General features: G+C 35.0%; 1 protein-coding gene across 1 annotated transcript in view; it reads right to left on the minus strand.

Annotated features, from left to right (window-relative positions):
• Positions 1-27,537, minus strand: part of RXRA (retinoid X receptor alpha) — a 380,221-nt gene that overhangs the window by 132,084 nt on the left and 220,600 nt on the right. Inside the window, 1 exon segment of the mRNA XM_053695798.1 lies at positions 7,818-8,074. Within this exon segment, the coding sequence (XP_053551773.1) occupies positions 7,818-8,074 (257 nt within the window).

Here is a 27,537-nt window from a genome sequence, read left to right on the forward strand (position 1 = left end):
TGATGAATTATAACAACTATTTCTTGCATTTATCAAAATTACTAGTTGTGAAGGTTATTGGAACCATTTTCTAAGGTATTTTAAATGTTTGAATAAGGTGAATGACAAATTTGCCAGAAATCTGCATCTGAAATAAATGTTGTAAAAGCAAAATGTGCCGTTTTTGTAGCACTGCCCTATAATCAAACTATCTGAGGATAATTGCAGTATGCAACCAAGCTCTCTGTGGGGGGATCATAATTTGCCCCATAAAACACATCAATCATGGACAAAATAAATTAGTGTGCATTCTAATTTGTATATACATTTGTGCTTAATTTACCTTAAAGGGACAGTCAACGCCAGAATTGTTTAAAATGATAGATAATCCCTTTATTACCAATTCCACAGTTTTGCATAACCAATATGGTTATAATATACTTTTTACCTCTGTGATTACCTTGTATCTAAGCCTCTGTAAACTGCCCGCTTATTTCAGTTCTTTTGACAGACTTGCATTTTAGCCAATCAGAGCTTACACCTAGGTAACTTCACGTGCATGAGCTCAATGTTATCTATATGAAACACATGAACTAACGCCCTCTAGTGGTGAAAAATTGTCAAAATGCATTCACATAAGAGGTGGCCTTCAAGGTCTAAGAAATTAGCATATGAGCCTATCTAGGTTTAGCTTTCAATGTAGAATACCAAGAGAACAAAGCAAATTTGGTGATAAAAGTAAATTGGAAAGTTGTTTAAAATTACATGCCCTATTTGAATCATGAAAGTTTATTTTGGACTTGACTGTCCCTTTAAATATCCAAGTTGGAATGTCCATAAGGAACTATCACCGAGATTACGAGTTTTGCGGTAACAGGGGTGCGTTGCTAACGAGCAGTTTTTTTTCACCGCTCACTTAAGACAATGCTGGTATTACAGGGTTTTTTTAAACCCGGTGTTAGCCGCAAAAAGGTGAGCGTAGAGCAAAATTTAGCTCCACATCTCACCTCAATACCAGCGTTGCTTACGGTAGCAGTGAGCTGGCAAAACGTGCTTGTGCACGATTTCCCCATAGGAATCAATGGGGCAGAATCGGCTGGAAAAAAACTAACACCTGCAAAAAAGCAGCGTAAAGCTCCTAACGCAGCCCCATTGATTCCTATGGGGAAACAAAAGTTATGTCTACACCTAACACCCTAACATGAACCCCGAGTCTAAACACCCCTAATATTACACTTATTAATCCCTAATCTGCCGTCCCCGACATTGCTGACACCTACATTATATTATTAACCCCTAATCTGCCGCTCCGGACACTGCCGCCACCTACATTATCCCTATGAACCCCTAATCTGCTGCCCCCAACATCGCCGGACCCTACATTATAGTTATTAACCCCTATTCTGCCGCTCCAACATCGCCGACACCTACTTTTTATTTATTAACCCCTACTCTGCCGTCCCAAATATCGCCGCCACCTAACTACACTTATTAACTCCTAATCTGCCGCCGCCACTATAATAAAGTTCTTAACCCCTAAATCTAAGTCTAACCCTAACCCCACCTAACAAATATAATTTAAAATAATCTAAATAAAATTACTACAATTAAATAAATTATTCCTATTTAAAACTAAATACTTACCTATAAAATAAACCCTAAGATAGCTACAATATAACTAATAGTTACATTGTATCTAGCTTAAGGTTTATTTATTTTTTATTGGCAACAGCCAATAGAATGTGAGCTCAGTCCTATTGGCTGATTGTATCAGCCAATAGGATTGAACTTCAATCCTATTGGCTGATTGGATCAGCCAATAGGATTTTTCCTACCTTAATTCCGATTGGCTGATAGAATCCTATCAGCCAATCGGAATTCAAGGGACGCCATCTTGGATAACGTCATTTAAAGGAATCGTCATTCGTTGTGTAGTCGTCGGTCTGGATGGATGCTCCGCGTCGGCTGGCTTCAAGATGGACCCGCTCCGCTCCGGATGGATGAAGATAGAAGATGCCGTCTGGATGAAGACTTCTGCCCGTCTGGAGGTCCTCTTCTGCCCGGATCGGATGAAGACTTCTGCCCCTCTGGAGGACCACTTGTGCCCGGCTGGGTGAAGACGTCTAACGGTAGGGTGATCTCCAAGGGGGTAGTGTTAGGTTTTATTAAGGGGGGATTGGGTGGGTTTTAGAGTAGGGTTGGGTGTGTGGGTGGTGGGTTTTAATGTTGGGGGGTATTGTATTTTTTTTTTACAAGTAAAAGAGCTGATTACTTTGGGGCAATGCCCCGCAAAAAGCCCTTTTAAGGGCTATTTGTAATTTAGTATAGGGTAGGGATTTTTATTATTTTGGGGAGGGCTTTTTTATTTTATTAGGGGGATTAGATTAGGTGTAATTAGTTTAACATTCTTGTAATTATTTTATTTTTTTCAGTAATTTAGTGTTTGTTTGTTTTCGTACTTTAGTTTATTTAATTTAATTGTAATTAATTGTAGGTAATTTAGTTAATTTATTTAATGATAGTGTAGTGTTAGGTGTAATTGTAACTTAGGTTAGGGTTTATTTCACAGGTAAATTTTTACTTATTTTAAATAGGAAGTTATTAAATAGTTAATAACTATTTAATAACTATTGTACCTAGTTAAAATAAATACAAAGTTGCCTGTAAAATAGAAATAAATCCTAAAATAGCTACAAATGTAACTATTAGTTATATTGTAGCTAGCTTAGGGTTTACTTTATAGGTAAGTATTTAGTTTTAAATAGGAATAATTTAGTTAATGATAGTAATTTTATTTTGTTTTATTTAAATTATATTTAAGTTAGGGGGGGTGTTAGGGTTAGACTTAGGTTTAGGGGTTAATACATTTAATATAGTTGCGGCGACGTTGGAGACGGCAGATTAGGGGTTAATAAATTAGGTAGGTGTCGGTGATGTTATGGATAGCAGATTAGGGGTTAATAAAATGTAACTAATGTTTTGCGAGGCTGGTGTGCGGCGGTTTAGGGGTTAATATATTTATTAAAGTGGCGGCGATGTCCGGTCGGCAGATTAGGGGTTAAAAACTTCATTTAAGTGTTTCCGATGTGGGGGGGGGGGCTCGGTTTAGGGGTTAATAGGTAGTTTATGGGTGTTAGTGTACTTTTTAGCACTTTAGTTAAGAGTTTTATGTTACGGTGTTAGCCCATAAAACTCTTAACTACTGACTTTTAAATGCGGTAGGAGTCTTGACAGGAGAGGGTCTACCGCTCACTTTTTCCAAGACTCGTAATACCGGCGTTAGGCAAGTCCCATTGAAAAGATAGGATACGCAATTTACGTAAGGGGATTTGCGGTAAGCTCGAGTCGCAAAAAAAAAGGTGAGCGGTACACCTGAACCTGCCAGACTCGTAATACCAGCGGGCGTTAAAAATCTAGCCGTATGTTTTTAATTTTTTTATTTTTTTAGGTTTACTGGAAATTAAAAATTGCAACCTCTGAATCAAAGGGGTGTTTTGGTTAAAATGTATTTGCTAGCTTCTTGTGACAGAAGGAGAGAGATTGTTAAAGGGACATAAAGCTTTTTTTCAGAATGTAATATAAATGGTTCATATTTGTGTATTTTATGTCATTTATTTTGCACCTTGTTCTTATCATTTACTCTGAAAATTAATGGTTTTCCAATTCTGAGATTTGGAAGTGCACACTGCATAATCCGGCTACATATCTGACCCTAATTGTTTTCAGGAGATAAGATAAATTACTGTAAACAATGCAAGTTTTGTTAACAAAATGACAGTAGCAAGCAAGTGATTAGATGAGTATGGCCATTAAAAAAAAAAAAACTTGGTGTTAATGTATTCAGAATATTTTCAAACCCTGTTGGTTTGCTAATTTATTGCAAGACTACAGAAAAACCTTGTAATTACATAATGTGTTTTATATCCCTTAACCCTTATTCTGTAACAGGAGTTTGTAATAGATTGTGTAGCAAAGCACTGCAGCCATCACTGGTAGTCAAAGGGACATGAAATTCCAATTTACTTACTATTATCTAATGTGCTTTGTTAGCTTGGTATCCTTTGTTGAAAAGGATACCTAGGTAGGCTCAGGAGCTGGAAACTCGCTACTGATTGGTGACTGCACACATACGTCTCTTGTCATTGGTTTATCAATGTTTTCAGCTAGCTCCAATCAATAAAACAAAATGAATAATTGAAGTAAATGGGAAAGTTATTTATAATTGTATTCTCTATCTAAATCAGGAATATTTTGTTGGAGTTTCGTGTCCCTTTATCTTGCTGTAGGACTCACACTTAGTACCATAGAAAAGTTCCCTAAAGTGATAAACCATAGTCCCAGTATTATCTCAGTCAGTGGCTTTCCACTTGGCTGCTCCAGCAAAAGCTAACCAGGCGAGAGACTTAATCACAAGCAGCATCTGCCATCTGACTCGCACCACCGTCCATCAGTGCCGCACTGACTCAGGGGGGACTGTGCGCGGCGTAGATTGGAGGAGATACCTATACTGGGCTCTCTCCTGTGAAGAGTAAAAGAAGGGTATCTAAAAATAGCAAAATTCAGCAAGTCGTCTCCTTCCATTTTCTGTGATCTCCTTAAGCCAAGGGACATATGGCAAGCTAGAAAGATCTCAATGTGTTGTCTTAATCACTTAAGACTGTCCATGAGTAAATGACAGCTTGAGGTTTAAAGACACTGAATGCCTTTAATCACTGAGCTATAACAGCAAACACTGAAATAAATATAGCACTTATTGTATAGGGGCTGCAATCCATCACTTCCTAGATCATGTTTGTGGGGTTTATACTCTCTGACTTGTGGGTGAGGGTTCAGGGGAACAAGCAACTTCAGGGGTATAAAAACAACACTAATTAACTGATAATTTGCTAAAAATACCTTTCCAATATTTACTGTCTACTTAACGGGACATTCTACTTGAAAATTATTATTGTTTAAAAAGATAGATAATACCTTTATTACCCATTTCCTAGATTTGCAAAACCAACACTGTTATAATAATATACTTTTTACCTTTATTATTACCTTGTATCTAAGCCCCTGCAGACTGCCCTTTTTCTCTTTTTCTTTTTAGCTTTTTACAATCTTGCATTTTAGCCTATAGAAACAGCTGATTGGTGTGTGTGTGCGCATTGGCAATGCCGCTTTGTAAAAGATTCCCATCACAAAATAATAATAAAAAGCTTTACATTTATTTATTTATTTTATTATAAACCCACTGAACAAGTAGAGATTTGTCCTCAGTTAAAGAGGCATCAACGTAATTACAAGATATTTCAGTTGTGTTGCTATAGAATAACATGTCAAGTCTAAACGTTTTAACAAACCTTTGCCTTGTTTGGGGCATCCAATTCTAAAGTGCATTTACAGCAGCAGTCAGCTTATTGCTCATGCTCAGTAGAGGACATCTGCTGCAAAAATCATGTGGCAGTAGAACTTTCTAAGTCCTCATTTAGCAATAAAACAAGTAAGTTGTTTGCAATTTTTAATTGTTTTTTTATTTTTTTATTTTGATTTCACTTTTTCTTTTTGACTAAAGAAACAATGTTTCAAATCCCTCTTACACCAATGAATACTGAATCATATCTACAACAATCAGTTATATGTAGTGCAGTATATAAATATACTAAGTACTAATTTATACTGCATCATATATAAACAAATACTTTATAGTACCTCATACATACACCAATGAATACTGAATCATATCTACAATAGTCAGTTATTTGTAGTGCAGTATATATATATACTAAGTACTAATTTATACTACATCATATATAAACGAATACTTTATACAGTAGTACCTTATACATACACTAATTAATACTGAATCATATCTACAACAATCAGTTATATGTAGTGCAGTATATATATATATATATATACACTAAGTACTAATTTATACTACATCATATATAAACGAATACTTTATACAGTAGTACCTTATACATACACTAATTAATACTGAAACATATCTACAACAATCAGTTATATGTAGTGCAGTATATATATATATATATATATATATACATATATATATATACTCTAAGTACTAATTATATACTACATCATATATAAACGAATATTTTATAGTACCTTATACATACACTAATTAATACTGAATCATATCTACAATAATCCGTTATATGTAGTGCAGTATATATACAGTATATACTAAGTACAGATTTATACTGCATCATATATAAACAAATACTTTATAGTACCTCATACATACACTAATTAATACTGAATCATATCTACAATAATCATGTATATGTAGTGCAGTGTATATACAGTATATACTAAGTACAGATTTATACTGCATCATATATAAACAAATACTTTATAGTACCTCATACATACACTAATTAATACTGAATCATATCTACAATAATCATGTATATGTAGTGCAGTGTATATACAGTATATACTAAGTACAGATTTATACTGCATCATATATAAACAAATACTTTATAGTACCTCATATCTACAACAATCAGTTATATGTAGTGCAGTATATATATATATATATATATATATATATATATATATATATACTAAGTACTAATTTATACTACATCATATATAAACAAATACTTTATATAGTACCTCATACATACACTAATTAATACTGAATCATATCTACAATAGTCAGTTATTTGTAGTGCAGTATATATATATACTAAGTACTAATTTATACTACATCATATATAAACAAATACTTTATAGTACCTCATACATACACTAATTAATACTGAATCATATCTACAATAGTCAGTTATTTGTAGTGCAGTATATATATATGCTAAGTACTAATTTATACTACATCATATATAAACAAATACTTTATAGTACCTCATACATACACTAATTAATACTGAATCATATCTACAATAGTCAGTTATTTGTAGTGCAGTATATATATATACTAAGTACTAATTTATACTACATCATATATAAACAAATACTTTATAGTACCTCATACATACACTAATTAATACTGAATCATGTCAACACTAATTAGTACCTACGTCTGCATTGTGTCTGTACTAATTAGTCATTTATACTGTGTCATGTTTTACATTCAGCAATGCCTGATAGAGCATCATGTTTATATTAACGCTTTATACTGCTACTTGCTCATGATCCCTCTAATTAAACCACTACTGCTTCTGTGATGCTGCAGCTGGGGAGGTTGGTTTACTGCTTGGCATGGAAGTGGGTCTCTCCCTGGATAAGGTGGCACAGACTGGATGAAAAGTGGCAGATGGCAGTCAGCTGGTGCTGCCTTGTTGCTTAATTTAGTCTAAGCTCTTTACCCTTGGAGGATAGAAGGCTTGGAGATTTCAATAATCTTTCCGTCAGCTTCTATTCTACTCCGGACATGGCGAGACACTGAGAAAACGCACTGCCCTAACCACAGTGCGCACAAGTGCAATAGCCCTTCCCTTACTGATGGCTGCCGGAACAAACTGCTGAATACACTCATCTATATGCATGTTATGTAATGTGACCGCATGTATTTACTGATGCTTGATCAATTGCATTATATATACAGTATATATATATATATATATATATATATATATATATATAATAGATAGATAGATAGATAGATAGATAGATACAGGACAGATGATAGATAGATCAGCCATACAAATATATTTAGACAGATGGACAAATAAAGAAAAAAATAAATAGACCAGACATATAAACAGATACATATAGATAAAATGTTTTCCTACTAGTCCACAATTTATAAGTATTTCAGATGATTAATATTATCTGTCACTAACATTTTACTGCTGCAGGTAACTTACATGTGGGCTGCCAGTCCCATAACCCATAGTCGGGGTGGAAGGCATTGACATAGTTGGGCCCAGGGGTGGGCTGATAACGGAGAAAGGGGGACCCATTCCATTGAGTGGAGAGCTTAGGGGTGAGTGCAGTTGACCAGGTGATCCAAGAGAGGGGCTTAGCCCAGAGTTACTGAGAGACGGATGAAGAAGAGGAGCGTTCATAGACCCTCGGCCACTCGGGGAGTTCAGTGACGAGGAATTAACCTGGGTGGAAAAATCTGCAAGGGAAAAACAGAAAGAAGGAAAATGTTATTTATTACAATGCAAACCTCAATACACAAAAGTACAAGCCATCTTACGCCAGTCACAAGCCCAGCATTCCTTACAGCTGATTGGTGGGTTTTAAATGAAATATCAGCAACAGTGGACTGGGTTGCACAGTTTGGGTAAAATTAATATTAATAACATAGAAAATACAAACAACAACTACTACCTCTGCTGAGCACTAGCTCTGTATATCAACTACATATTAAATAATGTAATACTATCTCATATTGTTCCTAAGTCTCTCATACTCTAACCTTATGGGAAAACATATCTTTAGCATGAAGATAAGCTACAATTACAAGTAATCCTTTATCCACAATACACAGTTCCCAACAGTATTTTGCCCTTATAGAATATACTTTTTGCATCACTGGATTCTTGTGTCATGTTAGTATCTTCCTCCCTTTTCTATGTCAGTTTCAATACTAATTGTTTATATTTACACCGCTAAAAACAAAAAGGCGTTGCATTATAAGATAAGTCACCTATATACCCTAAAGGAATTAACCGTTCCCCACTTTAAAAACCTATAAAAGACGTGGTATGATCTGTGTAGATTGCAAGCTCTCTGTAACAAGGGGCAGTGTGTCCATAATGCATCTATTTATATGGCAGCTATAACTTCTGCAGCATTGCTTGTGAGCATTGGGGTTCGGATACTGCTGCCCACATTCACATGCAACATTATCTGTCCAACATTCTGGGAGTGAGAGACCCTAAATATTTCCCCTTTACACAAAACTGTATATATTAATAGCATATACAGTATATAAATCTCTAGTGTAAATATTAACCTAGCTTCTATACTGGGTGCGTTCAAATAGGAAAAGGATATCCATGTATTGTGAAACATTTAGCCCAAACACATAAACATTTCAGAAAGGTGACAAGAAGACCGTGTGTGAAGGATTTAATGAGCATGTTAGTTTGTATCTTCTGAACACCCAGCCTTGAGTTTCCTTTTTGGAGATATTACAGAATTATATAATCAGACAGTGTTTGTCTGCCCATTCTAAGCACTGATGATTTTTATATCCTGTCTACTCAAACCCGGATTTCTGGAAACAAGAATAGTGATAGCAATGCCCAAAATGGGGGGGGGGGGGAGGTTCCAATAGATTTAGAAGCACTTGGTAAATATGCCAATCTCTTGCCCTGGCCACATCTCTTGTCATTAGGATATGAAACATGAAATGAATGACATCAATTTCAATATGTTTCCAAAGGTCTTACTGGTAGCTAACAGGTTAAGCTTTCAAAAAGTTTTCTTTTTCCTGCTTGTAAAATCAGTGACCTGAAGTCTAATAAACTTAATATTTCATCCTGAAAAACAGCCTCTATCCTGCCTAGCATGACTTAGATAACAATGTGCAGAGCGTTGCTTATAGTGGTAATACGGAACCAAGTTCCCTAAGGGATCAAAATGATCACAGACACACAATATCAATACTACACAGACACACACTATAAACACTACACAGACAAACACTATAAACACTACACAGACACACACTATAAACACTACACAAATACTACATTTACACACCCTATATATGCTACACACACACAAACACACTATAAACACTACAAACACCCTATACATACACACAAACACACACACACTAAACAAACACACTATACATACTACACAGGCACACACTAAACACACACAAAACAGAATTTATGCTTACCTGATAATTTTCTCTCTTGTGATGTATCGAGTCCACGGATTCATCCATACTTGTGGGATATTCTCCTTCCCTACAGGAAGTGGCAAAGAGAGCACCCACAGCAGAGCTGTCTATATAGCTCCTCCCTTAGCTCCACCCCCAGTCATTCGACCGAAGGCTAGGAAGAAAAAGGAGAAACTATAGGGTGCAGTGGTGACTGAAGTTTTTTAATTAAAAATATACTGCCTGTCTTAAACAGACAGGGCGGGCCGTGGACTCGATACATCAAAAGAGAAAGAAATTTATCAGATAAACATAAATTATGTTTTCTCTTGTAAGATTTATCGAGTCCACGGATTCATCCATACTTGTGGGATACCAATACCAAAGCTTTAGGACACGGATGAAGGGAGGGACAAGACAGGTACCCTAAACGGAAGGCACCACTGCTTGTAAAACCTTTCTCCCAAAAATAACCTCTGAAGAAGCAAAAGTATCGAATTTGGAAAATTTGGAAAAAGTATGAAGCGAAGACCAAGTCGCCGCCTTACAAATCTGTTCAACAGAAGCCTCATTTTTAAAAGCCCATGTGGAAGCCACTGCTCTAGTAGAATGAGAAGTAATTCTTTCAGGAGGCTGCTGGCCAGCAGTTTCATAAGCCAAACGGATGATGCTTTTCAGCCAAAAGGAAAGAGCGGTAGCCGTAGCCTTTTGACCTCTCCGTTTACCAGAATAAACAACAAACAATGAAGATGTTTGATGGAAATCTTTAGTTGCTTGTAAGTAGAACTTTAAAGCACGAACCACATCAAGATTGTGCAACAGACGTTCCTTCTTTGATGAAGGATTAGGACACAGAGAAGGAACAACAATCTCCTGATTGATATTCCTATTAGAAACAACCTTAGGAAGAAACCCAGGTTTGGTACGCAAAACCACCTTATCTGCATGGAAAACTAGGTAAGGTGAGTCACACTGTAAAGCAGATAACTCAGAAACTCTTCGAGCCGAAGAGATAGCTACTAAAAACAAAACTTTCCAAGATAGAAGCTCAATATCTATGGAATGCATAGGTTCAAACGGAACCCCTTGAAAAACATTAAGAACCAAATTTAGGCTCCATGGTGGAGCAACAGGTTTAAATACAGGCTTGATCCTGACCAAGGCCTGACTAAACGCTTGAACGTCTGGGACATCTGCCAGACGTTTGTGTAAAAGAATAGACAAAGCAGATATTTGTCCTTTTAAGGAACTAGCTGATAATCCCTTTTCCAATCCTTCTTGGAGAAAGGACAAAATTCTAGGAATCCTAATCTTACTCCATGAGTAACCCTTGGATTCACACCAACAAAGATATCTACGCCAAATCTTATGATAGATTTTCCTGGTGACAGGCTTTCTAGCCTGAATCAGGGTATCAATGACCGACTCAGAGAAACCACGCTTTGATAGAATCAGGCGTTCAATCTCCAAGCAGTCAGATGCAGAGAAATTAGATTTGGATGCTTGAATGGACCTTGGATTAGAAGCTCCTGCCTCATTGGCAGAGTCCACGGTTGAACAGATGACATGTCCACCAGGTCTGCATACCAAGTCCTGCGTGGCTACGCAGGCGCTATCAGAATCACAGAAGCTCTCTCCTGCTTGATTCTGGCAACCAGACGTGGGAGGAGACGAAACGGTGGAAATACATAAGCCATATTGAAGGACCAGGACACTGCTAGAGCATCTATCAGTACCGCCTGGGGATCCCGGGACCTGGACCCGTAACAAGGAAGTTTGGCGTTCTGTCGGAACGCCATCAGATCCAATTCTGGTGTGCCCCATAGCTGAGTCAGCTGGGCAAATACCTCCGGATGGAGCTCCCACTCCCCCGGATGAAAAGTCTGACGACTTAGGAAATCCGCCTCCCAGTTCTCTACCCCTGGGATATGGATTGCTGAGAGATGGCAAGAGTGATCCTCCGCCCATCGGATTATTTTGGTTACCTCCATCATCGCTAGAGAACTCCGTGTTCCTCCTTGATGATTGATATAGGCTACAGTCGTGATGTTGTCCGACTGAAATCTGATGAATTTGGCCGCAGCTAGCTGAGGCCATGCCTGAAGCACATTGAATATCGCTCTCAGTTCTAGAATGTTTATCGGGAGGAGAAGCAGTTAAGCAGGTAAAGAGAATGACTGGGGCGGAGCTAAGGGAGGAGCTATATAGACAGCTCTGCTGTGGGTGCTCTCTTTGCCACTTCCTGTAGGGAAGGAGAATATCCCACAAGTATGGATGAATCCGTGGACTCGATACATCTTACAAGAGAAACAAACATTTCATGCATACAACACAGTACAGACACAGCAAACAAACACACTATACATACTACACACAAACACTACACAGACTACGCACATTATACATACTAAACACACACTAAGACTTCTTAATAACCTCACACCTACTACAGATAAACACACATTATAGAAAGTACACACATTGAACATACAATGCGCACACACACTAAATACACTAAACATACTACACATACACACATAATATGTTTGTAGCATCCTTATTTTGAGAATATCACTAGCTTTGACTATCTTTATTTAGAAATTAAAAACATTAAAATTCTGAAGAGCAGTAAAGGTTCAGGGAAAAAAACAAACTCCTTTCTTGTTCGTGTAAATAATTCTCTTCCAGTGCCACCCACAAGAACAGTCTAGTCTAAACATCACTTTGTTAAAGTTCAAATTTAATCTGCCTGAAATGTCTCTGCTTTCCTAGCATTAGTAATACGTTCTTTTTCCCTGAGACCTGTCAGTCAAACATTTTTGTTCTTCATTTTTCAACTGTATATTTTTACACCACACAACTATCCATTGTATTATAATATTACACCACACAACTATCTATTTTATTACAATATTACACCACACAACTATCCATTGTATTACAATATTACACCACGCAACTATCCATTTTATTACAATATTACACCACACAACTATCCATTGTATTACAATATTACACCACACAACTTTCTATTTGATTACAATATTACACCACACAACTATCTATTTTATTACAATATTACACCACGCAACTATCCATTTTATTACAATATTACACCACACAACTATCCATTGTATTACAATATTACATCTCACAACTATCCATTTTATTACAATATTACACCACGCAACTATCCATTTTATTACAATATTACACCACACAACTATCCATTGTATTACAATATTACACCACGCAACTATACATTTTATTACAATATTACACCACACAACTATCCATTGTATTACAATATTACACCACGCAACTATCCATTTTATTACAATATTACACCACACAACTATCTATTTTATTACAATATTACACCACACAACTATCAATTTTATTACAATATTACACCACACAACTATCCATTTTATTACAATATTACACCTCACAACTATCCATTTTATTACAATATTACACCACACAACTATCCATTTTATTACAATATTACACCACACAACTATCTATTGTATTACAATATTACACCACACAACTATCCATTTTATTACAATATTACATTACACAACTATCCATTTTATTACAATATTACACCACACAACTATCCATTTTATTACAATATTACACCACACAACTATCCATTTTATTACAATATTACACCACACAACTATCCATTTTATTACAATATTACACCACACAACTATACATTTTATTACAATATTACACCACACAACTATCCATTTTATTACAATATTACACCACACAACTATCCATTTTATTACAATATTACACCACACAACTATCCATTTTATCACAATATTACACCACACAACTTTCTATTTGATTACAATATTACACCACACAACTTTCTATTTGATTACAATATTACACCACACAACTATCCATTTTATTACAATATTACACCTCACAACTATCCATTTTATTACAATGTTACATCACACAACTATCCATTTTATTACAATATTACACCACACAACTATCCATTTTATTACAATATTACACCACACAACTATCTATTGTATTACAATATTACACCACACAACTATCCATTTTATCACAATATTACACCACACAACTTTCTATTTGATTACAATATTACACCACACAACTATCCATTTGATTACAATATTACACCACAAAACTATCAATTTTATTACAATATTACACCACACAACTATCCATTTTATTACAATATTACACCACACAACTATCCATTTTATTACAATATTACACCACGCAACTATACATTTTATTACAATATTACACCTCACAACTATCCATTTTATTACAATATTACACCACACAACTATCCATTTTATTACAATATTACACCACACAACTATCCATTTTATTACAATATTACACCACACAACTATCCATTTTATTACAATATTATACCACACAACTATCCATTTTATTACAATATTACACCACACAACTATCAATTTTATTACAATATTACACCACACAACTATCCATTTTATTACAATATTACACCACACAACTATCTATTTTATTACAATATTACACCACACAACTATCCATTTTATTACAATATTACACCACACAACTATCCATTTGATTACAATATTACACCACACAACTATCCATTTGATTACAATATTACACCACACAACTATCCATTTTATTACAATATTACACCACACAACTATCTATTTTATTACAATATTACACCACACAACTATCCATTTTATTACAATATTACACCACACAACTTTCTATTTTATTACAATATTACACCACACAACTATCCATTGTATTACAATATTACACCACGCAACTATCCATTTTATTACAATATTACACCACACAACTATCCATTTTATCACAATATTACACCACACAACTATCCATTTTATTACAATATTACACCACACATCTTTCCATTTTATTACAATATCACACCACACATCTTTCCATTTTATTACAATATTACACCACACAACTTTCTATTTTATTACAATATTACACCACACAACTATACATTTTATTACAATATTACACCACGCAACTATACATTTTATTACAATATTACACCACACAACTATCCATTTTATTACAATATTACACCACACAACTATCAATTTTATTACAATATTACACCACGCAACTTTCTATTTTATTACAATATTATACCACACAACTATCCATTTTATTACATTATTACACCACGCAACTATCCATTTTATTACAATATTACACCACACAACTTTCTATTTTATTACAATATTACACCACACAACTATCCATTTTATTACAATATTACACCACACAACTATACATTTTATTACAATATTACACCACGCAACTATACATTTTATTACAATATTACACCACGCAACTATCAATTTTATTACAATATTACACCACACAACTATCCATTTTATTACAATATTACACCACACAACTATCAATTTTATTACAATATTACACCACGCAACTATCCATTTTATTACAATATTACACCACGCAACTTTCTATTTTATTACAATATTACACCACACAACTATCCATTTTATTACATTATTACACCACGCAACTATCCATTTTATTACAATATTACACCACACAACTATCCATTTTATTACAATATTACACCACACAACTATCCATTTTATTACAATATTACACCACGCAACTATCCATTTTATTACAATATTACACCACACAACTATCCATTTTATTACAATATTACACCACACAACTTTCTATTTTATTACAATATTACATCTCACAACTATCCTATTTACTACAATATTACACCACACAACTACCCATTTTATTACAATAAAATAGATAGTTGTGTGGTGCAATATTGTAATAAAATGGATAGTTGTGAGGTGTAATATTGTAATAAAATGTATAGTTGTGTGGTGTAATATTGTAATAAAATGGATAGTTGTGTGGTGTAATATTGTAATAAAATGTATAGTTGCGTGGTGTAATATTGTAATAAAATGGATAGTTGTGAGGTGTAATATTGTAATAAAATGTATAGTTGTGTGGTGTAATATTGTAATAAAATGGATAGTTGTGTGGTGTAATATTGTAATAAAATGGATAGTTGTGTGGTGTAATATTGTAATAAAATGGATAGTTGTGTGGTGTAATATTGTAATAAAATGGATAGTTGCGTGGTGTAATATTGTAATAAAATGGATAGTTGCGTGGTGTAATATTGTAATAAAATGGATAGTTGTGTGGTATAATATTGTAATAAAATGTATAGTTGCGTGGTGTAATATTGTAATAAAATGTATAGTTGCGTGGTGTAATATTGTAATAAAATGGAAAGATGTGTGGTGTAATATTGTAATAAAATAGATAGTTGTGTGGTGTAATATTGTAATAAAATAGAAAGTTGTGTGGTGTAATATTGTAATAAAATGGATAGTTGTGTGGTGTAATATTGTAATAAAATAGATAGTTGTGTGGTGTAATATTGTAATAAAATAGAAAGTTGTGTGGTGTAATATTGTAATAAAATGGATAGTTGTGTGGTGTAATATTGTAATAAAATGGATAGTTGCGTGGTGTAATATTGTAATAAAATGGATAGTTGTGTGGTGTAATATTGTAATAAAATGTATAGTTGTGTGGTGTAATATTGTAATAAAATGTATAGTTGCGTGGTGTAATATTGTAATAAAATGGAAAGATGTGTGGTGTAATATTGTAATAAAATGTATAGTTGTGTGGTGTAATATTGTAATAAAATGTATAGTTGTGTGGTGTAATATTGTAATAAAATGGAAAGATGTGTGGTGTAATATTGTAATAAAATGTATAGTTGTGTGGTGTAATATTGTAATAAAATGGATAGTTGTGTGGTGTAATATTGTAATAAAATGGATAGTTGCGTGGTGTAATATTGTAATAAAATGGATAGTTGCGTGGTGTAATAATGTAATAAAATGGATAGTTGCGTGGTGTAATATTGTAATAAAATGGATAGTTGTGTGGTGTAATATTGTAATAAAATGGATAGTTGTGTGGTGTAATATTGTAATAAAATGGAAAGATGTGTGGTGTAATATTGTAATAAAATGGATAGTTGTGTGGTGTAATATTGTAATAAAATAGATAGTTGTGTGGTGTAATATTGTAATAAAATAGATAGTTGTGTGGTGTAATATTGTAATAAAATGGATAGTTGTGTGGTGTAATATTGTAATAAAATGTATAGTTGTGTGGTGTAATATTGTAATAAAATGGATAGTTGTGTGGTGTAATGTTGTAATAAAATGGATAGTTGTGTGGTGTAATATTGTAATACAATGGAAAGTTGTGAGGTATAATATTGTGATAAAATGGATAGTTGTGTGGTGTAATATTGTAATAAAATGGATAGTTGCGTGGTGTAATATTGTAATAAAATGGATAGTTGTGTGGTGTAATATTCTAATAAAATGGATAGTTGCGTGGTGTAATATTGTAATAAAATGGATAGTTGTGTGGTGTAATATTGTAATAAAATGGATAGTTGTGTGGTGTAATATTGTAATAAAATGGATAGTTGTGTGGTGTAATATTGTAATAAAATAGATAGTTGCGTGGTGTAATATTGTAATAAAATGGATAGTTGTGTGGTGTAATATTGTAATAAAATGGATAGTTGTGTGGTGTAATATTGTAATAAAATGTATAGTTGTGTGGTGTAATATTGTGATAAAATGGATAGTTGTGTGGTGTAATATTGTAATAAAATGGATAGTTGTGTGGTGTAATATTGTAATACAATGGATAGTTGCGTGGTGTAATATTGTAATAAAATGGATAGTTGTGTGGTGTAATATTGTAATACAATGGATAGTTGTGTGGTGTAATATTGTAATAAAATGGATAGTTGTGTGGTGTAATATTGTAATAAAATGGATAGTTGTGTGGTATAATATTGTAATAAAATAGATAGTTGTGTGGTGTAATATTGTAATAAAATGGATAGTTGTGTGGTGTAATATTGTAATAAAATGGATAGTTGTGTGGTATAATATTGTAATAAAATGGATAGTTGTGTGGTATAATATTGTAATAAAAAAGAAAGTTGTGTGGTGTAATAATGTAATAAAATGGATAGTTGTGTGGTGTAATATTGTAATAAAATGGAAAGATGTGTGGTGTAATATTGTAATAAAATGGATAGTTGTGTGGTGTAATATTGAAATAAAATAGAAAGTTGTGTGGTACAACATTGTATCATGTCCAACAGACATCAATGAATGCCGACAGCATACGTTGTGTGGTGTAATACGGTAATAAAATTTATATTTTTGTATAATTAAACACAACAAAACTATCTTTTTTAACAATATTGCACCATAGAACTATCCTTTTTTTGTTTTTTTGTACAAAATAAAACATATTTATTAAGTGACAAGTGTGGGCAGTAAGATCATCTAGTGAATGAAAGGCAATATATGATTTAGACATTTAGAGCATACTCGGCTAGATTACGAGTCTTGCGTTAGGGTTTAAAAGCAGCGTTGAGAGGTCCCAACGCTGCTTTTTAACGCCCGCTGGTATTACGAGTCCTGCAGGTACAGGTGTACCGCTCACTTTTTTGGCCAGACTCGGAAATACCGCAAATCCACTTACGTCAATTGCGTATCCTATATTTTCAATGGGACTTGCATAGCGCCGGTATTACGAGTCTGACAAAAAGTGAGCAGTAGACCCTCTCCTGTCAAGACTGGTACCGCATTTTAAAGTCAGTAGTTAAGAGTTTTACACTACAACGCCGTAGCATGAAACTCTTAACTAAAGTGCTAAAAAGTACACTAACACTCATAAACTACCTATTAACCCCTAAACCGAGCCCCCCCCCCCCCACATCGCAAACACTAAAATAAATTTTGTAACCCCTAATCTGCCAAACCGGACATCGCCGCCACAATAATAAATATATTAACCCCTAAACCGCCGCACTCCCGCATCACAAATACTATTTAAATATTATTAACCCCTAATCTGCCGGCCCTAACATCGCCGACACCTACCTACATTTATTAACCCCTAATCTGCTGCCCCCAATGTCGCCGCCACTATAATAAAGTTATTAACCCCTAAACCTAAGTCTAACCCTAACCCCCTAACTTAAATATAATTTAAATAAATCAAAATAAAATTACTACAATTCACTAAATTATTCCTATTTAAAACTAAATACTTACCTATAAAATAAACCCTAAGATAGCTACAATATATTATTTTTATTTTACAGGCAACTTTGTATTTAACAAATAGTTATTAAATAGTTATTAAATAGTTATTAACTATTTAATAACTTCCGAGTTAAAATAAAGACAAATTTACCTGTAAAATAAAACCTTACAATTACACCTAACACTACACTATAATTAAATTAATTACCTAAACTAAATACAATTAATTACAATTTAAAAAGAATTATCTAAAGTATGAAATAAAAGAAAACACTAAATTACAGAAAATAATAAAATAATTACAAGATTTTTAAACTAATTACACCTAATCTAATCCCCCTAACAAAATAAAAAAGCCCCCCAAAATAAAAAAAAAGCCCTACCCTACACTGAATTACAAATAGCCCTTAAAAGGGCCTTTTGTGGGGCATTGCCCCAAAGTAATCAGCTCTTTTACCTGTAAAAAAAAAAGTACAAATATCCCCCAACATTAAAACCCACCACACCCACACAACCAACCCTACTCTAAAACCCACCCCCCCTTAAAAAAACTAACACTAACCCCTTGAAGATCACCCTACCGTGAGAAGTCTTCACCCAACCGGGCAGAAGTCTTCATCTAAGCCGGGCAGAAGAGGTCCTCCAGACGGGCAGAAGTCTTCATGCAGATGGCATCTTCTATCTTCATCCATCCGGCGCGGAGCAGGTCCATCTTCAAGACATCCGACACGGATCATCCTCTTCATCCAGAGTCTTCTTCAACAAATAGGATTTTTCTATCTTAATTCCGATTGGCTGATAGAATTCTATTAGCCAATCGGAATTGAAGGGACGCCATCTTGGATGACGTCAGTTAAAGGAACCTTCATTCAGTCGTCGGCCGTCGGATGAAGAGGATGCTCCGCGTCGGATGTCTTGAAGATGGACCCGCTCCGCGCCAGATGGATGAAGATAGAAAATGCCATCTGGATGAAAACTTCTGCCCGGCTTGGATGAAGACTTCTGCCCGTCTGGAGGACCACTTCTGCCCGGTTGGGTGAAGACGTCTCACGGTAGGGTGATCTTCAAGGGGTTAGTGTTAGGTTTTTTTAAGGGGGGATTGGGTGAGCTTTAGAGTAGGGTTGGTTGTGTGGGTGGTGGGTTTTAATGTTGGGGGGTATTTGTACTTTTTTTTTTACAGGTAAAAGAGCCGATTACTTTGGGGCAATGCCCCGCAAAAGGCCATTTTAAGGGCTATTTGTAATTTAGTGTAGGGTAGGGCTTTTTTTATTTTGGGGGGCTTTTTTATTTTGTTAGGGGGATTAGATTAGGTATAATTAGCTTAAGAATCTTGTAATTATTTTATTATTTTCTGTAATTTAGTGTTTGTTTTTTTTCGTACTTTAGATAATTTTATTTAATTGTAATTAATTGTATTTAATTTAGTTAATTTATTTAATTATAGTGTAGTGTTAGGTGTTAGTGTAACTTAGGTTAGGTTTTATTTTACATTTGTCTTTATTTTAACAAGGTAGTTATTAAATAGTTAATAACTATTTAATAACTATTGTACCTAGTTAAAATAAATACAAAGTTGCCTGTAAAATAAAAATAAACCCTAAGATAGCTACAATGTAACTATTAGTTATATTGTAGCTAGCTAAGGGTTTATTTTATAGGTAAGTATTTAATTTTAAATAGGAATAATTTAGTTAAAGGGACAGTTTACTCAAAAATTTTCTCCCCTTTAATTTGTTCCCAATGATCCACTTTACCTGCTGGAGTGTATTAAATTGTTTACAAGTAGCTCCTTTACCCTTATATTGGCATTTGAAATTGTTAATTTAGCATGTGGTATCCCCACCTATTCTGAAAGTTTGTGGCCGCGCGTACCAGCTATAGATAAGCTTTGTAAACACAGCCAGCAGAAGAAATTACACTCCCAGTGTGATAAAGCAGAGATAAGGTAGTAAAATGTTGATTTTCCATTGTTCTCTCAAAGTATTGGTGATTGTTTTAAGGACAGATATAAGATAAAGAAGCAGGTGTATGTGCACAATGTGATACAGTAATGAGATCTGATTATACCTACAGATATAAGATACAGACACATGTATATGTACACAATGTGATACATTAATGAGATCTGATTATACCTACAGATATAAGATAAAGACACGTGTATATGTACACAATGTGATACAGTAATGAGATCTGATTATACCTACAGATATAAGATACAGACACATGTATATGTACACAATGTGATATAGTAATGAGATCTGATTATACCTACAGATATAAGATACAGACACATGTATATGTACACAATGTGATACAGTAATGAGATCTGATTATACCTACTGATATAAGATACAGACACACGTATATGTACACAGTGTGATACAGTAATGAGATCTGATTATACCTACAGATATAAGATAAAGACACATGTATATGTACACAATGTGAAAAAGTAATGAGATCTGATTATACCTACAGATATAAGATAAAGACACATGTATATGTACACAATGTGATACAGTAATGAGATCTGATTATACCTACTGATATAAGATACAGACACACGTATATGTACACAGTGTGATACAGTAATGAGATCTGATTATACCTACAGATATAAGATAAAGACACATGTATATGTACACAATGTGAAAAAGTAATGAGATCTGATTATACCTACAGATATAAGATAAAGACACATGTATATGTACACAATGTGATACAGTAATGAGATCTGATTATACCTACAGATATAAGATAAAGACACATGTATATGTACACAATGTGATACAGTAATGAGATCTGATTATACCTACAAGCTCATCCTATTTTATTAGGCTGTGGCTTTAAAACACAAAATCAGAGCTTTAATATACAGAAATAAACCTTAAAAAGCGAATTTTCATACATTTTTTACTCTGCAGTTGGTAAAAAAAACAATTGTAAACACATTAAGGGAAAAACTATTTTACAGTATACTGTCCCTTTAATTGTAGTAATTTTATTTAGATTTATTGTAATTATATTTAAGTTGGGGGGGTTAGGGTTAGACTTAGGTTTAGGGGTTAATAACTTTATTATAGTGGTGGCGACATTGTGGGCGACAGATTAGAGGTAAATAAATGTAGTTAGGTTGTGGCGACATTGGGGGTGGCAGATTAGGGGTTAATAAATATAATGTAGGGTTCGGCGATGTTGGGGGCAGCAGATTAGGGGTTAATAAGTGTAAGATTAGGGGTGTTTAGACTCGGGTTCATGTTAGGGTGTTAGGTGTAAACATAAATTTTATTTCCCCATAGGAATCAATGGGGCTGTGTTAGGAGCTTTACGCTGCTTTTTTGCAGGTGTTAGGTTTTTTTCAGCCGGCTCTCCCCCATTGATTCCTATGGGGAAATCATGCACAAGCTTGTTTTAGCAGCTCACCGCTAACGTAAGCAGCGCTGGTATTGAGGTGAGATGTGGAGCTAAATTTTGCTCTTCGCTCACTTTTTTGCGGCTAACGCCGGGTTTCTAAAGACCCGTAATACCAGCGCTGTCTGTGAGCGGTGAGCTTAAACTGCTCGTTAGCACCGCACCCCTCCTAACGCAAAACTCGTAATCTAGGTGACTGTTTTTTACACTTGACTGATGTCTTGTAGGAAATGTACGGCATTTTCACTCTGTTCTGCACTTATCAACCACAATCAGGTGTAAAGTCTATTTCTGAGCTCCTAAATTGATCAAAGTTGTACTATAAAAATGCTACAGTAGCCTTGTGATATTCAGAACTTTTAACAAGTGGAACAGTATGTCCTCAAAAAGTTATAAACATATGTACAGAAAATAAATCAGTTATAAATGGTTCCTTGATAGCAGTTTTGGATACACAGGAGCAAATTCAGCATCCACACAAAAACAAAAGAGTGTGCCCCCAATAGTGTAATAGGTCTGTATAGATATGTGAAGTATGAAACCAAGTGAAATATACTCACAAGGTGTTCTGCATCTTAGCAGATGCCAATACAATTGTTCTGGGCAAATAAGCAGATCCCCTGTTTGCTCACAGTAGATAAATCCTTCTATTACTTATCAGGACATCATAGAACAGTAAGCTGTAAAGTAAACAATCTGCTGTAAAGTGATGGTGTGATATAATCACAGATTTATTTTATACTATATAATAGTAACAACCGTACAAGTGATAATCTCACTAAAATAATGTTTTATCACCTAGGGAAACCAATAAATCACTCGCCCAAAACTTCCACCAAATAGAAGGTATAGAGCACAACACTTAAGAAGGTAAGTGTAAAACTACATTTCAACATTTATCATATAAAGTGGCATCTTATTGTACTAGGATGCCCAGGACATCTGACTTTACTCAACCAGATTACCAACTGTCTCTGCAATTTGCTCTTGGAATTCCTCACACTACCTCCAGTTTAATCTGTCTAAATCTGTACAGCTTCTTATCCCCCCTCTCCAAAACATCAGGCACCTGACCACTGTCTTGGTGTCGTACTTGACTCTGAACTCACAATCACTGCACATATGCAAGCTCTTACGAAACCCTGCCGTGCACACCTACTCAACATTTCCAGAATTCAACCATTCCTTACTCAAGAAACTACAACAATCCTAATTAATTCCCTCAATTTGTCACTTATTGACTACCGCAGTCTACTTCTAAATGGCCTTCTCTAACATCGCCTTTTAATTTATTATGAATGCCTCAACTAAACTCATCCAATTAAAATCGCTGATCTATATCAGCTGCTCTGCTCTGCCAGTCTCTAACCCTATATATGTCTAGCACCTTGAAAAAAGATTACTACAAAGTTATCATTTTCTTTGGTTTTACTATTTATGAGTATTTACATGAAATGAACATTTTTGTTTTATTCTATAAAGTACTGACAACATTACTCCTAAATTCCAAATAAAAAATATTACCATTTAGAGCATGTATTTGCAGAAAATGACAACTGGTCAAAATGACAAAAAAGATGCATTGTTTTCTGAGCTTAAATACTGCATAGAAATCAAGTTCATGCTCATTTTTAAACAACACAGAACTAATGCTTTAACTTATAAATAGTTCAGAAACCAATATTTGGTGGAATAACCCTGATTTTCAATCACAGCTTTCATGAGACTTGTCATGCTCTCCACCAGTCTCTCACGTTGCTGTTGGGTGAGTTTGTGCCACTCCTGGTGCAAAAAGTTAAGCAGCTCGGCTTTGTTTAATGATATGTGACCATCCATCTTCCTCTTGATCACATTTCAGGGGGGTTCAATGGGGTTCAGGTCTGAAGATTGGGCTGACCATGACAGGGTCTTGATCTGGGGGGTCCTCTATCCACACCTTGATTGACCTAGCTGTGTGGCATGGATCATTGTCCTGCTGGAAAAAACAATCCTCCGAGTTGGGGAACATTTTCATAGCAGAAGGAGGCAAGTTTCCTTCCAGGATAGCCTTGTACGTGGCTTGATTCATTCGTCCTTCACAAAAGATAAATCTGCCCAATTCCAACCTTACTGAAGTACCCCCAGATCAACACTGATCCTCCACCAAATTTTACACTGGATGCAAGGTGTTGTGGCTTGTAGGCCAATGCAGGTCTCTGTCTAACCATTAGATGACCAGGGCTAGGCGAAGCTAAAAATTGGACTCATCTGAGAAAATGACCTTACCTCAGTCTGGAACTTCTTTGCTTCTCATTGTTGAAGAGCTTTTTTCTAGCTTTGCATGACTTCAGCCTTGCCCCTAGGAGCCGGTTTTGAACCATCCTCGCTGTGCACTTCAACCCAGTTGCCAATTCTTTTTGTAGGTCACTTAATGCTATCCTACATTTGTTATGCGACATCTGAATGAGCTAGGAATCTGCTGATTTGTGGCTTTGTTGTCCCCGAATCTGCTGCTTGACCATGTTCTTATGAACCGCAGTCTTTGAAATTTTAAGGATGGAAGCAACCTGACGCTCACTGTATCCCTCTGCAGTAAAGCCAGAATATAACCCTTCTTTTCCTCACTCAAAACTTTTCATTTCAACTCCATTGGCACGAGCAATAGTTATTTTTTTTATTCCAACTACTTTTGAGGTTCTTCTAGCACTGTTTTTGTCATCCAGCTGGTCCCATTCCAAGAGAATAGTGATGACCACAACAGTGGTATATATAATGTAATATAATAATTAGTTAAATTACAATATTTTTATTTGGGAGAAATGTCAGTAATTTAACAAAAATGTTAATTTCACTCAAACCCATACCAATAAATAGTAAAACCAGAGAAACTGATAATTTTGCAGTGGTCTCTTATTTTTTTTAAAGATCTATATGATATTTATATATATCCACCAAACACACACATTTCTTTTCTCACCCTTCCCTGGCATCATGGTTTAGAGTCCACAAAATATCCATGGATGTTGCCACTTCACCCCACCAGCCACACCTTAAATTTATTTTGGTGCAACTTGATCCTTTCTAGGCATTGCAGATGTGAAATCCAAATCTAACTTTTATTGTGGTGTTATTATATAAATGTGTGTGCAAATATATGGCTCATAAATTTATTAGATGGCTAGATTTTAAACAAATTTGTTGAGCCCTGGCTAAATCCATGTCACCTTCACTCTCCCCTGTGAGATCTCCCAATGCAGAGAATTAAGATCGATATCTGTTATGGGCAGATTTTTTTCAAAAACTTAAGCTCAGATTGGAGTATTTGATTTCAGTTTCTAAATAAACAAGCTTCAAAATACACTAAATAGTAATAGGGTCAGTTTGTCCTGTCCTGAAAAATAGTTTACAGAACATCATTCACATCTGGTCTCTGATTGGCCAAAACAACATAATAAATAAATATATACATCAGTGTGACACAATGTATTCAGACACCAAGGTTGGACCAGTGACATTATCCTGTCCATTTGAAAAGAAAAAAAGTGAAGGTATGAATGTGAAATAAAGCTTTACATACAAAGCCTGGAACACACACATTGTAACCATACAAAATGTACTATATAAGCTAATATTTAACCAAAGTGATTGTTCTCCTTTAAGTGAGAAGCTTTTAGATAACCTTGAGTTATTTTTACACTTTACAGAGTAGCAGAAATGTAACTACAACCATACATTATGACACAGTATTACGTGAGATGTCACATTAATGGTTTGGTGCGCCCTGCTAAAGCAACAGAAATCTCAGGCACTAGTCACAAAATAAAGTATTAAGCACTGTGTTCCGGCTCCAGCTTATATATTAGTACATTAAACTTTATTTATTTTGATAACTTTTCCTGCAGTTTACCACCTGCAACAGGCTTGATAAGAGCAAGAACTTATTTATATTTGTCCCTACATAGCCATATATATATAATAATAAACTCACTCAATACATTATTTAGGGTTAGGTCTCTGGACTGCAAAACAACGCACATTTTGCTAACAAAATGATAGTTTTTGATGTATACAGAGAGAGAAGAGCTTAACCAGGAACAAACAATAGCTTAGTAGCTTGTTCTATGGCAGGTCACCACCTGGAAGCAACATCTTTAAAGGGACAGTCTACTCCAGAATTCTTATTGTTTAAAAAAATAGATAATCCCTTTATTACCCATTCCCCAGTTTTGCATAACCAACACTGTTATATTAATATACTTTTTACCTCTGTCATTACCTTGTATCTAAGCCTCTGCAGACTGCCCCCTTATTTCAGATCTTTTGACAGACTTACATTCCAAGAAATAAATGTGCTTACTTTTAAATAACTCCACGGGCATGAGCACAATGTTATATGGCTCACATGAACTAACGCCCTCTAGCAGTGAAAAACCTCAAATTCATTTAGATAAGAGGCGGCCTTCAAGGGCATAGAATTAAGCATATGAGCCTACCTAGGTTTAGCTTTCAACTAAGAATACCAAGAGAACAAAGAAAATTGGATGATACAAGTAAATTTGAAAGTTGTCTAAAATTACATTCCCTATCTGAATCATGAAAGTTTAATTCTGACTAGACTGCCCCTTTAAGTCCAATTGCTTTTCACACAGGAGAACTCTCCTGAAGTATATCAGTCTGATCCTGCCTAAAAAGGCCAGAAATACCAGGAAATCCTCCTCTGAACAAGGAACATGGCAACTCCAGATGATCGTCTCAGCCTTCTATTGGCCTCATCAGAGAGCTGCAGCCATAACTCTCTAGACACGTCTCCTTCCACCTCTAATTTCCTCGTTACCCTTAGGGAGACTTTCCCGAGGGTCATAATAAACATATACACATATGGGATGATTATCAAGGCCCCCCCACCCTGTTACCGCACGAGCCTTCAGACTGCTGCCCCTTATCTGGTCCGCCGCCTCTGAGCGGCGGACAGCAATCAACCCGATCAGATACAATTGGGTTGATTGACACCCCCTGCTAGTGGCCGATTGGCCATGAATCTGCAGGGGGCGGCATTGCACAAGCAGTTCACCAGAACTGCTTGTGCAATGCTAAATGCCAACAGCATATGCTATTCAGATAGGGCAT

This window comes from Bombina bombina, chromosome 12 (assembly GCF_027579735.1).
Source record: "Bombina bombina isolate aBomBom1 chromosome 12, aBomBom1.pri, whole genome shotgun sequence".
NCBI lineage: Eukaryota > Metazoa > Chordata > Amphibia > Anura > Bombinatoridae > Bombina > Bombina bombina.